Raw genomic sequence first — 19,234 nt, forward strand, 5'->3', positions numbered from 1 at the left:
GTCTTTTCCAACCTTAACGATCCAATGGTTCTGTAAGACTGTGGGGAATGCTTCCTATGTGTTTCTGATGTTAGTATCTCTTCTCCATTAAAAATACAATTGGCAATGGCACTCTGGGGTTTCCTGCTTTGGGGCGTCAGTCTGTACTCCAAAGCAAAGTTTAGAAAAACAGAGAAATATCTGATATCATCCTTTGCTTCACTGTCTCCAGTTCTACTCTGAAACTTGAATCTGATGGCGAGCATCAAACTAAGAGAAACAGCTGCCTCTGGATAATGAATTTAACACCACTAATGTATAAAAATCCACCAAAATGAGCAGCAGAAACCAAAGAACAGAGGAACTAAAGTCATAGTTTTAAGGCCCAAAGACTTCTGACCAGGTTGGATGGGGCTTTGAGCAACCTGATTCAGCCAGAGGTGTCCCAGTCCATGGCAGGGGGTTGGAATTCGTTGGGTTTTGAGATCCCTTTCCACGCAAACCATTTCATGACTCTATAATTATTAGACCCACGTTTTAACATCCTTAAAATGACAGTTTCCACCAAACCAACTGTGAGTGGATATCAACGGATGCCTGTAAACATACCAACAGATTGTACGTTAGCATTGAAAATGTAAGGTGACACTTTAGCAAGTGGCCTAGTTTAAAAACAGCTTATTTTCAGCTCTTTTACAGTGGTTAGAAATTCATCTCTATCTGATTTATGCTCTTTGACTTTTACATTACAGTGAAGCAGCAGCTGTATTTATGGCTACATACGTGCAACCGGAATAAAATTACATCATGCTCCAAACATCGCCATTACGCACACTTACTAAAACCTGTTCAGGTTGTGACAAGTACGTATTAATGATCTAAGGTTGCTTCCTCTACCTTTGTCACACGCTTCAAGAGAGAAAAACACACACTGTAAGAGGCAATAAGGCACCTAAGCTCTAGTTTCTTCTCCCAGGTAGAAATCTCTTGGTTACAACCATTTGTTACTATTATCTTTTAACCAGCTGTGACGACTCAACACTGATGGAGGCCAAAACAACCCATGTGAGAGGGAGTCAATAAGGCCTTCTACGGACAGCTGGAAGCAGCCTCACGATCACAGGCCGTGGTTCTCATGAGGATCTTCCACCACCCTGGTATTTCCTGGAACGACAACACAGCCAGGCTGTGTCCAAGAGATTCCTGCAGAGCATGGATGTAGGAGACTGAGGGGGAAACCTCCTCATGCTCTACAGCTTCCTCAGAAGGGAAGGAGGAGAAGCAGGTGCTGAGTTCTTCTCTCTGGTGATGAATGACAGGACTTGAGGGAAGGGTTAGGGTTGGACATTAGGAAAAGGTTCTTCCCCCAGAGCGTGGTGGAGCTCTGGAACAGCTTCCAGGGAAGCAGTCATGGTGCATAGCATGACAATATTCCAGAAGCCTTAAGCAAACGCCTTCAGGCACACAGTGTGAATGTTGGTGTTCTCCTGTGCAGGGACAGGAGTTGGACTTGATGATCCTTGTGCGTCCCTTCCAACTTGGGACATCCTATGATAACTTTTTGACACAGGTGGTGGAGGAGCCAATGAGAAGATCAGTGCTGCTGGTCCTTGCACTAACAAACAAAGAAGAACTGGTTGGGGATGTGAAAGTCGGGGGCAGCCTTGGCTGCAGTGACCACAAGAAGGTGGAGTTCAGGATCCTGTGTGGAATAAGCAGGGGAATAAGCAGGATTACAACCTTGGACTTCAGGAGAGCTAACTTTAGCCTTTTCCAAGTCCTACATGGAGGAACCCCATGGGTTAGGGCTTCAGAACGTATGGGGTTCCAGAAGGCTGGTCAATATTTCAATACTTTGTCCTTGAAGCTCAAGATTGATGCATCCCTATGAGTAAGGTATCAAGCCAAGGAGTCAGGAGGCATGCATGGATGAGCAAGGAGCTTCTGGAAAACCTCAAACGGAAGAAGTAAGCTTATGGAATGTGGAAACAGGGATAAGCCACTTGCGAGGAATACAGTCACTGGCAGAGTATCCAGGGACAGAATGAGGAGGGCTAAGGCCCACTTGGAATTAAATCTGATAAGGGACATGAAGGACAAGATGAAGGACTTCTTCAAGTACAGCAGCAGCAAAAGGAAGACTGGAGAAAATGTGGGTCCATTGTTGAATGAGGTGGGTGCCCTGGTGATGGAGGATGCAGTGAAGGCAGAGCAATTGAACCCCTTCTTTGCTGCAGTCTTTGCTGTTAAGGCCATCTCTCAAGACTCCCAGACCCTGGGGGCAAGAAAGAAAGTCTACAGAAAGAAGGACTGTCCCTTGGTCAAGGAGGATCGAGTTACAGATCACTTAGGCAAACTGGACACCCATCAATGTGTGGTCCCTGAAGGGATGCACCCATGAGTGCCAAGAGATTTGGCAGATATTATTGCTAAGCCACTCTCCATCATCTTTGAAAGGTCATGGAGAACAGGAGCGGTGCCTGAGGCCCGAGGCCAACATCATGTCAGTCTTCACAAAGGGCAAGCAGGACCCAAGGAACTACAGGCCAGCCAGCCTCACTTCCATCCCTTGAAAGGTGATGGAACAGCTCATTCTGGATGCAATCTTTATGCATCTAGAAGAAAAGATTATCAGGAGTGGTCAACATGGATTCACTAGGGGGCAATCGTTTGACCAATCTGTTTTCCTTCTATGATGGCATAACTGGCTGGGGAGATAAGAATAGAGCTGTGGATGTTGTCTGCCTGGTCCTCAGCACGGCTTTGGACATGACAAGGTGACTCACCTACTGGATGAGGGAAAGGTTGTGGCTGTCGTCTTCTTGGACTTCAATAAAGCCTTTGACACAGTTTCTCACAGCATTCTCCTTCAGAAACTGTCAGCCTCTGGCCTGGACAGGCGCACACTCTCCTGGGTTGAAAACTGGTTGGATGGCCCAGAGAGTGGTGGTCAATGGAGTTAACTCCAGCTGGAGGCCAGTCACAAGTGGGGTTCCTCAGGGCTCTGGTTCCCCAGGGTACTGGGTCCAGCCCTGTTCAACACCTTTATCAATGACCTGGAGGAGGGGATTGAGTGCACCCTCAGCAAGTTTGCAGATGACACTAAGCTGGGTGGAAGTGTAGATCTTCTGGAGGGTAGGGAGGCTCTGCAAAGGGATCTGAACAGGCTGGACTGCTGGGCTGAGGCCATTGGCATGAGGTTCAACAAGGCCAAATGCCGGGTCCTGCACTTGGGGCACAACAACCCTGTGCAGTGCTACAGACTGGGGGAAGAATGGCTGGAGAGCTGCAGGGAAGAGAAGGACCTGGGGGCAATGGTTGACAGACGACTGAACATGAGCCAGCAGTGTGCCCAGGTGGCCAAGAAGGCCAATGGCGTCTTGGTTTGGATCAGAAACGGTGTGACCAGCAGGACCAGGGAGGTTATTCTCCCTCTGTACTCAGCACTGGTGAGACCGCACCTCGAATACTGTGTTCAGTTCTGGACCCCTCACCACAAGAAGGATGTTGAGGCTCTGGAGTGTGTCCAGAGAAGAGCAACGAAGCTGGTGAGGGGGCTGGAGAACAAGGGTTACGAGGAGCGTCTGAGAGAGCTGGGGTTGTTTAGCCTGGAGAAGAGGAGGCTGAGGGGAGACCTTATTGCTCTCTACAACTACCTGAAAGGAGGTTGTGGAGAGGAGGGAGCTGGGCTCTTCTCCCAGGTGACAGGGGACAGGACAAGAGGGAATGGCCTGAAGCTCCGCCAGGGGAGGTTCAGGTTGGATATCAGAAAAGAATTTTTCACTGAAAGGGTCATCAGGCACTGGAATAGGCTGCCCAGGGAGGTGTGGAGTCTCCTCTGGAGATATTCAAACCTGCCTGGATGAGCTCCTGTGCAACTGCTGAAGGTGACCCTGCTTTGGCAGGGGCTTGGGCTGGATGAGCTCCACAGGGTCCTTCTAACCCTGACCATTCTGGGATTTTATGATTTCACCTTGCATTCAGATGCAGACCAAACCATCAAAATCAACGTGCACCGGAACAGGAATCAAAACAGTACAAGTTGCTATGGATTTCCCTGCTCTAGAAAAGCCACAAGACTACAAGTCATTTTATTCATAAAACTCAAAGGGAAGCACATGGACATTCATGTGGTGAACGACAAGGTGTATACCTACACTGCAGACAAAGTCAGGGCTATAAAGAGTACTGGCTTGGTATTCCCAGAGGGAGCTGGACAGGCTGGAGAAGGGGGGCTGTGTGAACCTCATGAGGTTCACCAAGTCGATTTCACCTGGATAGGGGCAATCCCAAGTACAAATCCAGGCTGGGCAGAGAATGGATTACGAGCAGCCCCAAAAAGAAGGACTTGGGTTGCCGTGGGATGTGAAGCTCAATATGAGCTGGAAACGTGCGCTCACAGCCCAGAAATCACCCATGTCCTGGGCTGCATCCAAAGCAGTGGGACCAGCAGGTGAGGGAGGGGATTGTGCCCCTCTGCTCCGCTCTGGTGAGACCCCACCCGGAGCCCTGTGTTCAGCTCTGGAATCCTCAGCACAAGAAGGACATGGAGCTGTTGGAACGAGGCCAGAGGAGCTGTGTCAATGGTGAGGGTACTTCACCCCTGAGCACAAACCCTACAGCACCAGCTGGCTGAAGCTCCCAAGTGACACTGTGAACCTGTAACCTCTCCTGTCACTCCCGAGCTGTTCACTTCTGTGCTGGAATGACACATTTGATATCTGCAGCTCCCCTTTTGCCCGGGCAACCTCTCCTTTCAGCTACTACCTTGTCCTTTTTTTCAAGTTTGTTCAAAAGGTGCCAGTTCCAACACAAGCTATGGATTACAAAATGAGTGTGAACTACGGAACACTATATTCTAGTGGTGATAAGGCTTCAGCTTCCAATGCAGCCTCTGGGCTTTGATATTCTACTCACAGCTTGAAGACACACGAGTGAATTGTTTCTTTTATACTGAAGTTACTTTAGAAATTGAAAATAAGTGATACAATATCAAGAGTCCTATATCCAGCTCAAGCAAGAAATGCTCAGACATCAATGAAAAACAAAAGATCTTTATAACCATAGCCTGCAGTCAGACAGGACATGTGTTTGCATTTAAAATTCTCTGCTCCTCCTGAAACAAGGTAAAGCAGAAGTAGCCTTTTCCCTTCCTAATTCAACTTTAGGTGATGCAGCTCAATCTACTCTGCTCTCAAGAGAACCCATGTGGACTCCTGTGTCCAGTTCTGGAATCTCAAACAAAAAGGAAGGATATGGAACCGTTAGACAGGTCCAGAGAAAGCCACGAAGATGATCACAGGGCTAGTGCACCTATTCTATAAGGACAGGCTGAGACGGTGTTGTTCAGCCTGAAGAAGAGAACATTCCTTAGAGCGGCCTTCCAACACCTCAAGCGGTGGGGAGGTGCTGGAAGCTGGGGAGGGACTTTTTACAAGGATGTATAGAGATGGGACAAGAGGGAATGGCTTTAAATTGGAAGACTGAAAACTTAGATTAAACATTAGGAAGAAATACTTCACTATGAGGGTGGGGATGCCCTGGCCCAGGTTGCCCAGAGCAGTGGTGGCTGCCCCATCCCTGGAGGTGTTCAAGGCCAGGTTAGATGGTTTGAGCAACCTCATCCAGTGGGAGGTGTCCCTGCCCATAGCAGGGGGTTGGAACTGGATGATCTCTAACGTGTCTTCCAACCAAAACCATTCTATGATTCTATGATTCATTACCCACTTCTAATATGATTCAGCCAACTATAGATGGCTTCACTTCATTTTTTTATATCACAATATTAATGTAATTCTCTTTGTGCTGCTGCCTGTCTAGAGCCCAGGAAAGTCAGCTGCCCTGGCCATAGGCCAGCTGATAAAGCAGAAACAGGCTTAAACCTAATGCATTTATCAAAAGCACTACAAAAACTAGTCTGTCATCACTATGGAAAAAGTCTGTCTGCTAGAGATATTTAACAGGGATACTTATTCTTTTTTTGCAGGGGAGAATGGTTTGACATCCTAAAATGTATTCGATATACGGGAAGGACATGAAATACCCCATCTCCTTTCCCTCTGCATCTCCATTGGCCTCCTATATAAAGCAATACACTTACTCAGTGACCACCTACACCTACACCTACTTGCTGCCTTTGCACCTCTGCTCACACCTCCTCACCTGCGCTTGCCAAACTCGCACTGCACTGATAAACCTCTGCCTGATGGCAAGTACCTACCAGGTAAGAGCCACCTCTTATTTCTGCTTCCCAAAGTCCCTGCCTTTTGCTGCAATTCTTTCCTTTATCATAGAATTGTGGAATGGTTTTGGTTGGAAGGGACGTCAAAACCCATCCAGTCCCACCCCCTGCCATGGGCAGGGACACCCCCCCCCACTGGATCAGGGGCTCCAAGCACCATCCAACCTGGCCTTGAACACCTCCAGGGATGGGGCAGCCACCACTGCTCTGGGCAACCTGGGCCAGGGCCTCCCCACCCTCACAGCAAAGCATTTCTTCCTCAGATCTCATCTCAATCTCCCCTCTTTCAGCTGAAAACGGTTCCCCCTCATTCTATCCCTGCTCTCCCCGATCAAGAGCCCCTCCCAGCTTTCCTGGAGCTCCTTTCAGTGCTGGAAGCTGCTCTAAAGTCTCCCCACAGCCTTCTCTTCTCCAGGCTGAACAACTCCAGCTCTCTCAGCCTGTCCTTGGACAGGACATTCTCCAAGTCTTGGATCATCTTTGTGGCCTCCTCCAGATTCACTCCAACAGATCCACATCCTTCCTGTGCTGAGAACAATCCTTGCTGTTATTTATCCCTGTTCCCCAAAATAATCATACATACTCATTTAGAAAACAAGAATAATATATACACAAAGAAGAACATGAAGAAAACCATATATAAAAATGAAACTGTCTCACTGGACAAAGGCTATTGGAGTTCAGACAAAGAATCTGTTCATTGAACTTGTCTTTCTAATTCCCTACCATGCATTCCCTACCTTGCTTCACCCAGCAAGCTCTAAAGTTCCACTTTAGCAACAGTACCGTGAAAGTATATTGCTAAATGTTGCCTTTTACTTATAAACATTATTTAGAATAGCTATAAGGAAGACATCTTTTATGCTGGAGGTGGTGGCCCAAGCTGCCCAGAGAGGTAGGAGATGCCCCATTCCTGGAGAAGCTCAAGGCTCAGGCTTGGACAGGGCTTTGAATAACCTGATCCAGTGGGAGGTGTCCCTGTTCACCACAGGGGAGTTGACTATTGATGACCTGTAGAGGTCCTTTCCAACCCAAAGCATTCTATGAGCCTGTGATTATAAATATTTATGTTCTTACATTAGAACTGAAGAACTTGGGTAGTTCTGCTGTGAAAGCTGACCATAACCACCACAACCCATTCTTAAAATGCAAGACTGGATTATATTTTGATGGCACATTTTGATGGCTATGTTAGCAGCATCACTGTTTTACTTTTGGATGGTCCAACTACCACTGAAACAGAACCCTCTGAATCACAGGACAGGGCTAGAGCTGCCTGCCAAAACAAGCAGGCCAAAGACGCCAACACAACTTTTTTATTACCCTTTCCATTTTGCTGAAACCCCTAAGTTATTAGGTGCTACTGAAAATTTGGGGGTTTGTTCTTCTAGGTTCCTGGAAAGCTACTCAGACATTCAGCCTGAGGAGGCACTGTTGAATAGCTTCGAACACAGATTCATCCTATTTTTTATTATTCTTCCAGTCCAGTAGAGAGAGAAGACACAGTAAAAGGTGTTAACAGTCCTTCCGCTCCATTTTTGCATCCACAATGCTCGCTTCCCAGGCAGCCAGTTCCTTAAAACCAAGATGTACTAAATGCAAACAGATGTGCAGCTACTACTGATAGTGCCCATACCCCCAGAGACGTCACCAACTGACATAGACCTGCACGCTTCCCAGAAACAGCCTTACTATGGACTTAGAACAGGATTATAGCTTTTTTGGGGGGCATTAGTTTTTTCTTTAGAACCCGCGGAGCTATGTAACAGTATGAAGAATAGAAAAAATACTTCTGGTAAGCCCTTTATTCCCAGGCGTCTTCAGGTAGTGCCTTTAACCACATAAAATTCAGTGCTCTTTACACACAAGGCATGTTCCTACACTACTCCTCAAATGGTGGTGAGCACCATTACCTGTGAGAAAAGATAATTTCATCATGTTTGCAGGATGGATGAGCACAAGAGAAATAACAATTTTTGACCTCAGTGCTTCCTAATGCCTCCCATCACAGGGCCACAAAGCTGGTGAAAGGTTTAGAGGGGAAGCTGTGTGAGAAGCAGCTGAAGTCACTGGGTCTGTTCAGCCCAGAGGGGAGGAGACTGAGGGGAGACCTCATTGTGCTCTGCAGACTCCTAAAAAGTGGAGGAGGAGGAGCAGGTGATGAGCTCTTCTCTCTGCACCCAACGGAATGGCAGGAAGATGCGTCAGGGAAGGGTTAGTTTGGACATTAGGAAAAGGTTCTTCCCCCAGAGGGTGGTGGAGCACTGGAACAGCTCCGAGGGAAGCAGTCACGGCACCAAGCATGACAATATTGCAGAAGCCTTTGGCCAATGTCCTCAGCCCCACGGTGTGAATGTTGGTGTTGTCCTGTGCAGAGACAGGAGTTGGACTCGAAGATCCCCTCCAACTCAGAACATACTGTGATTCTACGATTTCAAAATACTGGTGATGAGAACCCAAATATATGTCCATATTTCAATAAAACATTTGAAAAGGAACATTCCAGCGCTCCTATGACATAACTGGATGCCTAAACATTCCCCCGCCAACTTCTCATGTGGATCAATCAGCATTTGCAGCCAAACTGACAGGTAACTTCCACAAAAACAAAGCAGATTTTAAAGTTTTCCCTTTGCATCCCGATTATTGTATTGCTTTCTGAATTCTGATAATAAAGAGGACACAAATAAAACCACTAACTCCTACTAAAACCACCACCGATTTCTTTTCTGAGCTGATTTCCAAGCTTAAAGAGTAGCTTACACTTAGTTTATAAGAAGGTGCCAATAACACAGTGTATTCACACAGCAAACAGTTTGCTGACAGTGGTAGAAGCACCTTGAGAAAAAAAGATAACTCAGGTTGAAACAGAAGATTCAAAATCAGCCACACAACTACCCTGCATATTAATAACAGTGGCTGGACAGTGAGAGAAAATAGTAAAATAAAATAAAATAACTCTACACCTCACCAATAAGGATTTGTTGCAACTTCCGCCTGGCTAGAGACTGAAAATTAACGAATACAGAGTGGAAAGGGGTTATTTGGTTTGATGCTGCCTTTGTCACACCTTGTATAACAGAAGCCTTAGACTGTCATCCCAGCAGGATGCTCGTCACCTGCGTGGCCTTTGTGTCACGTACAAGAGCTCTGTGCAGAGCCATTTCCAGGAGACCTATAAGCAACAGAGCACCATGGGATAACTCACACCACTCCTACTCCTACTGAAAAACTCTTCAAGGACCTGTGTTTCCAGCCAATAACCTCCTGAGACAATTTAGAAGTGAAGGCACGAATACCACCTCCCTCCTGCCTCTCATTTCTGATCATCACATGGGACGTTTCTGATCATCAACAGTACCTCCTCAAACAAACCACCCAAACTGAAACACGAGACCACCTGCCCTGACTGTTTCCTGCTAGTTTACTCCAGTTGGAAAAAAAAAGGGATAAGAATTACCACATTTCCAATTTCTCTAGCCTTTATTTCCAACATAAAAACTATTAATAACTTTCTCTGATGGGCTGGAAATCTGTTTAGTGCTCCTTATTCTTTCCTTGCAAAGGCATTTTTGTATTTAATCAAAAAGATGATGAAAAGATGGTGTTAACAGATGGACTGAAGAAGATTTTTATACTCCTTGCTAGAAAGCTACTTTTTTTCCATCCTTTATGTGATTTCCTGAGTTCTTTTTGTATTTTCAATAGCATTTTAAAAGGTAGACTCAGTAGTGACTCAGTGCAGGTGTAACGTCTCCCCACATAATAATTCATCTCTCCAAGAACTGATGTTATGAGGCACTTGTCTGGCTGTCCAGACCAAGAATCCTTTCCCACAATTCCCTTCCTCCTCTTTTGGCTATTTTTCTCCCAAAATCATGAACCCTCTCCTCCCTTAACTTCAATTTCCCCTTTAGGATGAATTTCAAAAGGGAAGATCAGCAGAATGAAGCTCAAGTCCCAAAATAGCTCCTGTACTGTTGTAAAAGTGTTTTATATCACATCCAGTGCCACATTTTCTGTCATCTCTGGCGTTCAGTGCCATAAACACCCCAACAACCACCATTTGAGGAAGATCTACCATCTCCCTTTGCATCTCTTCTGCAGCCCAACCACCCTGGGCAAGCTGGTCTCCAGTTGACTGCCACTCTTCCAAGCAATGAGGAATGACGTGAAATGAAGAGCCAGGAATCCCAGCCTCTCTGAGCTCTCAGTCTAAATGATTTCAATCACCCTTGTTAATTCCTTGGAACAACAGTCGCATTCTAGAAAGAAAGAAACCCTCCAAAATCTGTGTAGTAAGATAAGGACAAACCTGCTCCTCTCACAGCTATATTCTGCTGTCTCTGTGTTTAAAACCAAGATTACAGAAGGTAAAATTAACCCCAAATCGATGTTAATGGGTGATATAAATAAGTAAAATAACCCCTGTCTTTTCCAGAGTTATAAGTGGGCAGAACATTCCCATCAAACACTTCATATGACTGCAGGAGTCTAGGGGAAAGGACACCAAGCTGCAAAGAGCACCTCAAGAGAGATTCAGGGTGACTTAAGAGAACAAAAACTGTGCCCTCACCACAACTTTGTAGAAATCTTCAGCTTGTGTTTGCTACCTCCTCCTTCGACTTACTTTGGGAGAATTAAGAGGGCCTGCATTCAATGTCATTGTTACTCCAGACGGGTTTATACTGGTTAAACCATCACTGCACAGAAGAATTACTTACTCTCTGTTTTTCACTAATTTATGGCAACTGAGAACTGACATAAAAATTGCTTAATAAGCTTGCACAGATGCTTCTCCCCGTGAAGTCAGTGACCCTACTAACTCTGAAACCAGCAGGTACCAAAGTTGACGTGTCTCTAATTCCTGCTTTGGCACGTTTCACATCATCAATAACTACTGAGCTATCACTGTTGCACACAAGTGTTTTTTCCCTTCAACATGCCAAAAAGATGACGGTTTACTACCCAGATGAAGTTATCTTTTTTTTTTTAAGGGATTACAAAGCCCCACTGATTTTGCTTTCGCTACTTCTTTGCTTTTAAGATTAGTTTATTTTCCTCTACTTTGGTTAAATTTCCAGTCTTCCAAACAAAATGCTTCCAGCACAAGTTATTAGTTAAAGCATCTTCCAGCTGTGAGGAGAAGGAAGAGGTCTGGAAACCCAGACCAGGGAGGGACAGAACGGTAAACCAGGATTCTGGATACATCCTCATTCCTTTCTGTGCCCGCATCTCTATCATCACTCAGCCACAAAAACAAGCACTGAATGCAGACTCAAATGCACATTGCAATGTTTTTTTCCTGCTGCTGAAAACAAGAGAGGATGAATTGGGGCACTTAACATTTCCATTTTGTTGTAGTTTCCTTTCACTGCATTTCTGAAGATGGTATTTTTATGAGGCAGAGAGCCTCAGAGATGCCTCATACAACAAGCAAGGGTCAGAAACACACCCAGCTGTCCCCTGTCATAGTGCAATACTCGTCCGCTTCCACTACAAAAGCGTCGCTACCACCAAGCCACCAGCCTAGCCACCATTCTGCCTAAGGAAGATTAGTATTAAACATCAAAAAGAAGAAAACTTTATGAATAGTTAAAACGTAAGTTGAATAACATACAGTTAATGGCACGAGTATTGCTGTATATTGCTGTTAATAAGCAGTTTGCAATTTAAAAATATATATATTTTATAGAGATATATATATTGCAGCCAATATATCCCTCAAGATTATTCCAAAAGATGATTTTAAAAAACATCAGGGTTAGTACTTAAGGAAAAGAGATGGACATTTATAGGAAGCATCTATCTGAAGCAATTTTAATTTATGTCCTCCTCCAAATCTGAGTTCTGCACAGGCTTTCAGACACATAGCAAAAGATACGTCCTTCAAGGAGTGCCACTTACTCCATACGTCTCATTCTGTGTTTGCATGGGATTAGCCTTTGGCTCCATGTCTTGCCTTTTTTGGTTCTGCTTCAGTTGGTTTAAAGAAGGTTTTGTCTGTGCAGCTCCAACAGTTTTGCTTGTCCACTGGTCAACCAGCTTGTGAAGATCGTCTGTGAACATCCCTTTCTTGTTGTTACTGTTGTTGGCCTGAACCTGCAGGGTTGATTGCGGGAGGGGCTCAGGACATGTTACCAGACTGTTTGTCGAGGATCCTGGAAAATCACACACAAAGAAAATTGACGATGGCATCTCCGCTTCCCCACCTCACTGCTCAAACAGTTTCTCATCTACTGCAATTCAAATAATGGCTTTTTGGACTTCTAACCCTCCCCACCTTTCTACAGAACACCTTTGCTTAAAGAAATGGTCCAAGTCCAATGTATTTGTATTTTCCATCACATTGTGTCACCTCAACCGCTACATTATGCGCCCACAACCTCTCTCGGTGGAATTAATAACTCGGAGAGAAGAAGTGAGTGCAGTCCCAGAACCACAGACACCGTAGGGCTTGCAAAGTCTCTTTTGGGGCTACTGTCACGAGCAAGCAGGAGGCAGGACGCTTTCCTTGCTAAACCTACAGGCATTTAAAAATTGAATTTGTCATTTATTTTACTGCACTCCAGGAAAAACTTAAGTGTCATTTAGGTTACAAGTAGGGCCGGCTGCTACGCCTGAAAGGCTCTGCATCTCTCTCAATGATGTTAGGATCATTTACTCTGCATATTTTTGTGGGAAAATCCCATCAGGACCATGAATGTACAGAAGAAAGAGGAGAGAGGAGGATGTAGTGGGGGTATGAGGTTTCAAGACAAAGATACAGAACTTTTGGTATAGGTAAAAGCAGACAGGAAGAGTGCTGACAGAGATTTAATTCTATATATTCACTTATTTCTAGAAGAATGAGGGAAAAAAAATCTCTTCTTATGTGTTGGTAACAACAAGTGACACAAGAAAATCAGCCGGGAAGAGCAACTGAAAGTGCCTGAATTTGACCTAAGCAGAAAATATAAAGTGAATTTTCAGCTAAAATATTTGATACAGCTAGAGATTTAAAATAGAGACCATCTCTCCAAGCAAAAAGTTCAGAGAACTGCAGTAAAATTATTATATAAGCAAACATGAACATTCAGTCTTCTTTGTTCTGTTAATCAGTTACCAACCGAGTAAACTAATTAGTCCTATGGTCATATAAAATGCGTTAATAACCTTTAAATGATCATGCATTCAACCTGCAACATAACTTTTAAGTGAACACTGCTCATTTCCTTTTCCTTTGCTTGGGGGAAAGGGACCAGTGAGAAAAACAAGTATTTTTACAGGAAAGCTCTTCAATGAGTGTTCAATACTTCATGCAGCCCAATAGGAATGCGATCGGTTTAAGCTATCAATTCCTCCAGCAGAGAACTGCAGTCATATAGAGTTGGGTATTTCAGAAAGACAAACACGGAACCCAGTTTTCTGGCCGCATGCGTGCACAGTCACACACAGAAAGAATACCACAACCGTCTTGCAGCATGCGTGGTTCCCAAGACATCACAGCACATGCATTACTATGAAAATATCACATTGTTTACAGTCTCATGTCATATCAGTAGAAGTGCATCAGCTCTATTTTTAAAACAACGAGCTTTTAGTAAAAAAAAAAAAAAATCATAAAAAAAGCAAAAAAAACATCCCATGCCATGAAGGAAATACTGAGAAACAAAAATGGGATAGTTACTACTACTGTGATCTTTGCCTAGACATAGTCGTTTCAAGGTGGACCCTACAAGGTAAAACAATACAAGACATACAGAATTAGGTAAGACTAAACACAACAAATCTGATGGACAAGCTTCGGTACTTTTAAGCAATCGGAAAGTAGTTATTATGCAAGAAAGGACAGACAAAGTCAGCAGTTCAGGTGAGTAAAGGAAGTCTAAATACTGGACAGCTCGACCCTTTCTTAATGTGCAGCCATTCAGAAGCTTTGAGAAGTACAATAGTGTGCCAAAAGCAAGGTCTCGTGACTTTTTTTTTTGGTCCGAATTGCCCTGGCTTCCTCATTGCAGGTTTTGATTCCAACTCTATTTATGCAGGAAATGATGTCAATTCAGTTTGTGACAGGAGGCCAAAAATGCTTTCAGGAACAAGTCAAGTTAGTCTGGCTGCAAAGACAAACTGTAAAACAACCCTAGAACTCCTGTTTTACAAGTCCAAAAAGATACATTGTTCTGCAGGTCTGAGGCCAATTGCTTCCAAATGCTTTATTAATAGGATTTGTGTCTAAATGAACTTCATTTAGGTTCTGAACTTCAATTGAACACAACGGTGAATGAGTTTCCCTTCGGCATTGTCCAAGTGGAGAAAAATAAGCTAGCAGAGTAGCTGAGTTTTCATTTAACCAAACTACACGTTTTTTTCATTATTCCATCCTTCATCATGATTTTACGTATCCTGTCGGATACAGAGCGCCAGAAGTGTACTGAGAGCCCTACTCAACTGTCAGATCTCGCCAGACATAAGCATCGTTTCTATTTGAGTGCCCAATTTCCTGAAAGGTATTTTGGACTTGGGAAGAAGAATATCATTATGGGATGGGATGAATATCTGGTGTGGGGCATGGCGAGTTTATAGTGGAGAAGCACTTGTAAACATGAGCATCAGAGAGCGGGACAAGAGAGCAAGATACGGGATGGATGTGCTTTTTCTCTATAGCAAACCAGTGTCAGGGTTTTATGTTACTATGCCAGAAATGCAGATTTAAAGTGAGAGATTGCAGGTCCATGTTGAAAAAGGCTCTGAATGAGTCTTTGAAGGAGAAAGGAGACACATCAGTCAGAGACTGAGGAAGAGAAAGGAAAGAAAAGATGGAGGGAAAAGAAATGTTTGTGCTTTGATATGGGTGGTATGAGGAGGAACAGGAGGATTGCTTTGAAGGACTTTTATATTAATAAGATTTTCTCATTATTTTGTATTGTTTAATCAGGTTTCTATTCCAGGAAAATCAGGACATGACTACAGCAATGCCTTATGAAAGCAAGACCAGGTTTAGTTTCTCAGCTCAAAGCCTAGATAACAAACACAAGTCACATTCACAACTGAACAATCTGCGTTGTATTTTTAATTATTTTACCTCTTTCCCCTCAAATATACCTTACCTTGCCTATCTCAAGTCAGCTAACGACTCCCATTATGGACATATCAGTGGCAGTGACACTAGAGCGTTGTTTTCTTACCTATTCTGCATGCAGCAATAGGTCGAATTTGGCACAATATGTATGCAAATGAAAAGCAACTGCCTGCAAAATATAAAAGCAGGCAGCTGACTGCTGTTCGTGCTCAAACACAGGTAAAAAAGTTTAATCAGCAACCCCTCGGCTTCCTGAACACCCAGTCACACGTTTGTATCCTGGGTGCCAAATCAAACCTGGGGCTCCCCCCATCTATATGGGGAAGGCACAGAGAATAGTGATGCTGAGCAGATCCACAAAACACCAGCATGAGTGGAGCCAACTGCAAGGAGAACCTCACAGGAGAGTCAGTCACCAGAGAGCTATTTCCTCCCGACTCTATCACTCCAGCATGTTGCTCGGGAGACGAGAAGCATTACTGAAGTGGTGATATTGCCTGAAGGAGGGACTGACAATCATGGGTTTTAAATTCAAACTCATGTAAGAATGCACGTGGTTCGCCTAATTCACCAGATTAATTGTATTATCTCTAAAATCAAGGTGTTTAATAGCTGTAAAGTTACAGAGACAAATTATAAGTAAGATTCAATCCAACACTGCAAGAGTTCAGTTAAGTGTTTTACCTCCAATTCCAGATTTCTTAGCTCAGAAATTAAGTAGCTATTAGATCATCCAGGACAGAAAAAATCTACTGTCAATATTTGCACTCTAACAGCTGCCAAAAACCTTGAAAGCTAAAATAAAATGAAATGGCAATGGTTAGACCATTTCCATAACCACATATACACATCCAATATATTAATTACTCCAGATCTGACAAAAATCGCTTTACACAAACTCCCAAGTCTCAGCCACATGAGGCTTTTGAAAATTCAACTCACCAGCAGCACAAACTCTTCCTAAGACATGTTGCAATTTAACCCAGGCTAAAACCATGCTGCAGCCCATTAGGAATACTTTATTCCATGAAAAGCACAAAGGAGAAGTCAAATTTGGACATGCAAAATGGATCAAAAACCTGTTCTGGGAGAATACTCAATGAATGAAAGTGTTTTTTGATGGATCTTGAACCAGGGCAAGATATTTGGTCAAAATATCTAAGACTACCTTTTCTTTTTAAAAGCTAATTTGTCTGCTAATACAGTGCCAGTCTCACCCTGGAACATCCAAGCTCTCCAAAGGGCTGTTTTTGCTTTAAGCAAAAGGAGAGGTTCACAGTACTTCTGAAAATCCAGCACAACCTTTCCCAAGTGCTCTCGAACAAAAAAATCCCAGGGGAACTTCAACTTGTGGACCAAGACACACCACCACGTGCTGCCACTGGATGCACTGGAGGGAATGGCCCAGGTTGCCCAGAGAAGATGTGGCGGCCCCATCCCTAGAGGTGTTCAAGGCCCGGATGGATGGGGCTTGGAGCCCCTGATCCAGTGGGAGGTGTTGGAACATGGCAGGTGGGTTGGAACTGGATGGGGTATGAGGTCCCATCCAACCCAAGCCACTTAATGATTCTATGATCCCAGCACTCGCTCCCCTCGCTCAAGCGTGCAAAGATGCAGACCTGCTCAGCATCCTAGCACTTAACTCTGCCTGCATCTCAGGTCAGCCTGCATCCCTTCCACAGGGGAAGGACCATGAGCCAACTGGCACTCCCACCCCATAGAATCGTGGAATGGTTTGAGTTGGAAGACACCTTCAAGCCCATCCAGTTCCAAGCCCCCACCATGGGCAGGGACACATCCCACTGGATCTGATTGCTCCAAGCCCCGTCCAACCTGGCCTTGAACCCCTCCAGGGATGGGGCAGCCACCACTGCTCTGGGAAACCTGGGCCAGGGCCTCCCCACCTTCACAACAAAACATTTCTTCCCAAGATCTCATCTCAATCTCTCCTCTTCCAGCTGAAAACCGTTCCCCTCATCCTGGCCCTGCACTCCCTGCTTTTCTGGAGCCCGTTCCAGTACTGGAAGCTGCTTAAAGGTCTCCCTCCTGCCTTGTCTTCTCCAGGCTGAACAACTCATCCCTCTCAGCCTCTCCTCGGATGGGAGGTGCTCCAGCCCTCAGATCATCTCCATGGTCTCCTCCGGACTCGCTCCAACAGCACTATTTTTTCCTGTGACCCATGGTCACAGCTGCTCTGGAGACCACCTCGATGACACCACCAGCCACAGGTCCTTCCAGCAGCAGTCGCAGCCCCAGCTGCCCCTGGGGAACAACAGGGCTGGACACAGCCTCATCTTCTTCCCTTCACACACACTACCAACCTGTCGGACTCACTGGGGAAAGAAGGTGAAATAACCTCCTTACGCCACCAGTAATCTCGCTGTGGAAAACTGTCTAGCAACTCAAGCGCCAGGCAGTATTTGAAACGAAGGTGCGCTCCCTGAGCAGCAGTGGTTTTGGATGGATGCGTCAGCCTTAAGTGCCTGAAACTCAGTCCATCTCCTCGTATGACTCAGAACTGGGGGAGTACAAACCTCCTCTTCCAACACTTCACCCAGAAGAAACCAAGAAGAGAACATATGGGCTGAGAACAGAAAGCAATCAGTCGTGCCAAGTTATTTAAGCACTGGGAAACTTCATGATTTGAAGGCTTTACAGATCTCCTTGATTTCATTCACAATATTCATACACCTGAACGTTTTTAATATGCTGGTTTTTAATTGCATCCAGTCTTTTTTGCATCCTTGTGTGAAAGATTAATGAAACAACTTCTGGGAATTACATGTGCAGAGGAAGAAACTACGATGTCCGTTCTGATACGAAATGGGAAAATTTGTGAAGGGAGAATTCCCCTCAGGTTGTCAGAAAAAAAAAAATCCTTAAATGCAAAATTGTCTCACGACTTCAACAGTCATTAAATACTTGCATGGTAATAAATCCAAAATGCCAAGCAGTAAACGTCAATTTTCAAGTTCTCGGATTTTAGGGATCTCAAACCAAAAAAATCGAGGTAAATAAATACCCTTTAAATATTGTTTAAAATACGGTTTATTAACAAAAGGAGGAGGAGTGTATTTGAGTGGTCTTGTGCCTTTGATCTGTACCACTTGGATAATGATGAGCAATGTAGAACTCCAAAGGGAGGTCTGTTATTAATGCAAATGAACAGTTAGCTAACCAAACATTTTCTCAAGAACGTTATTAGCCTTTCTAACGTTATATGTAAGTGGCCTATAGTACCTGTTCAGCACAACATATCTTTATTGCACAAGCAAAATCTGTTTGCCTAAAAAGCAGCGTATAGGATTGGGTTAAAAGGTCTTAATTTTTTAATTCAGTAGCTCGATATCATTTGGATGGGTTGCCAATTACCTTAGAAGTCATACAAATCGGGTACAAATAGCAGGCGCACAATTATTGGGAACAAAAAATACTGGATCCTAGCATTCCATTTCAAAGGATCATCCAAAAATCTGATATTGCTTTTTACTTATTTATGCTTTGATGAACTGCTAATTGACTTCATCTCTGAGGTCACATAAGGTCAGAAGAAAATAAACTGAGTAAAGTGCTTCAGCCAGATCAGTTTGCACAAAAAAAGTTGATGCACTCTCCCTTGGAGTAACCAGATCCTCCTGCTGCTTATGAGTATTATAACAAATCACTTAAAGTAATTAAAGCGAATGCATGGGGAAAAGCCCACCTAGAAAATAGATTATGAAGGAACTAGCTGGAGCACTATGGTCTCAGCATTTCCACATGCAAAGAGCGGGGAAATAAAATCAAAGAAAAGAGAGTGGATATAAACAGTACTGTATATTGTGTTAATACAGCCCTTGTATGGAAGTTATACCCTCCAGTGACCTTCTAGTATTGTATCAGCTTGCTACATGCATGTCTTCATAGTCCAAACATGTGTGAAAGAGACCATTCGTCTACAGAAGGATGGATTT

The 19,234-nt window shown here is 44.3% G+C and overlaps 1 protein-coding gene across 1 annotated transcript in view; it reads right to left on the reverse strand.

The window, feature by feature from the left end:
* WNK2 (WNK lysine deficient protein kinase 2) overlaps positions 1 to 19,234 on the reverse strand; it is a 136,052-nt gene that overhangs the window by 8,924 nt on the left and 107,894 nt on the right. Inside the window, 2 exon segments of the mRNA XM_054076422.1 lie at positions 12,128 to 12,381; positions 13,890 to 13,934. Coding sequence (XP_053932397.1) covers positions 12,128 to 12,381; positions 13,890 to 13,934 — 299 coding nt within the window.

This window comes from Cuculus canorus, chromosome 11 (genome assembly GCF_017976375.1).
Source record: "Cuculus canorus isolate bCucCan1 chromosome 11, bCucCan1.pri, whole genome shotgun sequence".
NCBI lineage: Eukaryota > Metazoa > Chordata > Aves > Cuculiformes > Cuculidae > Cuculus > Cuculus canorus.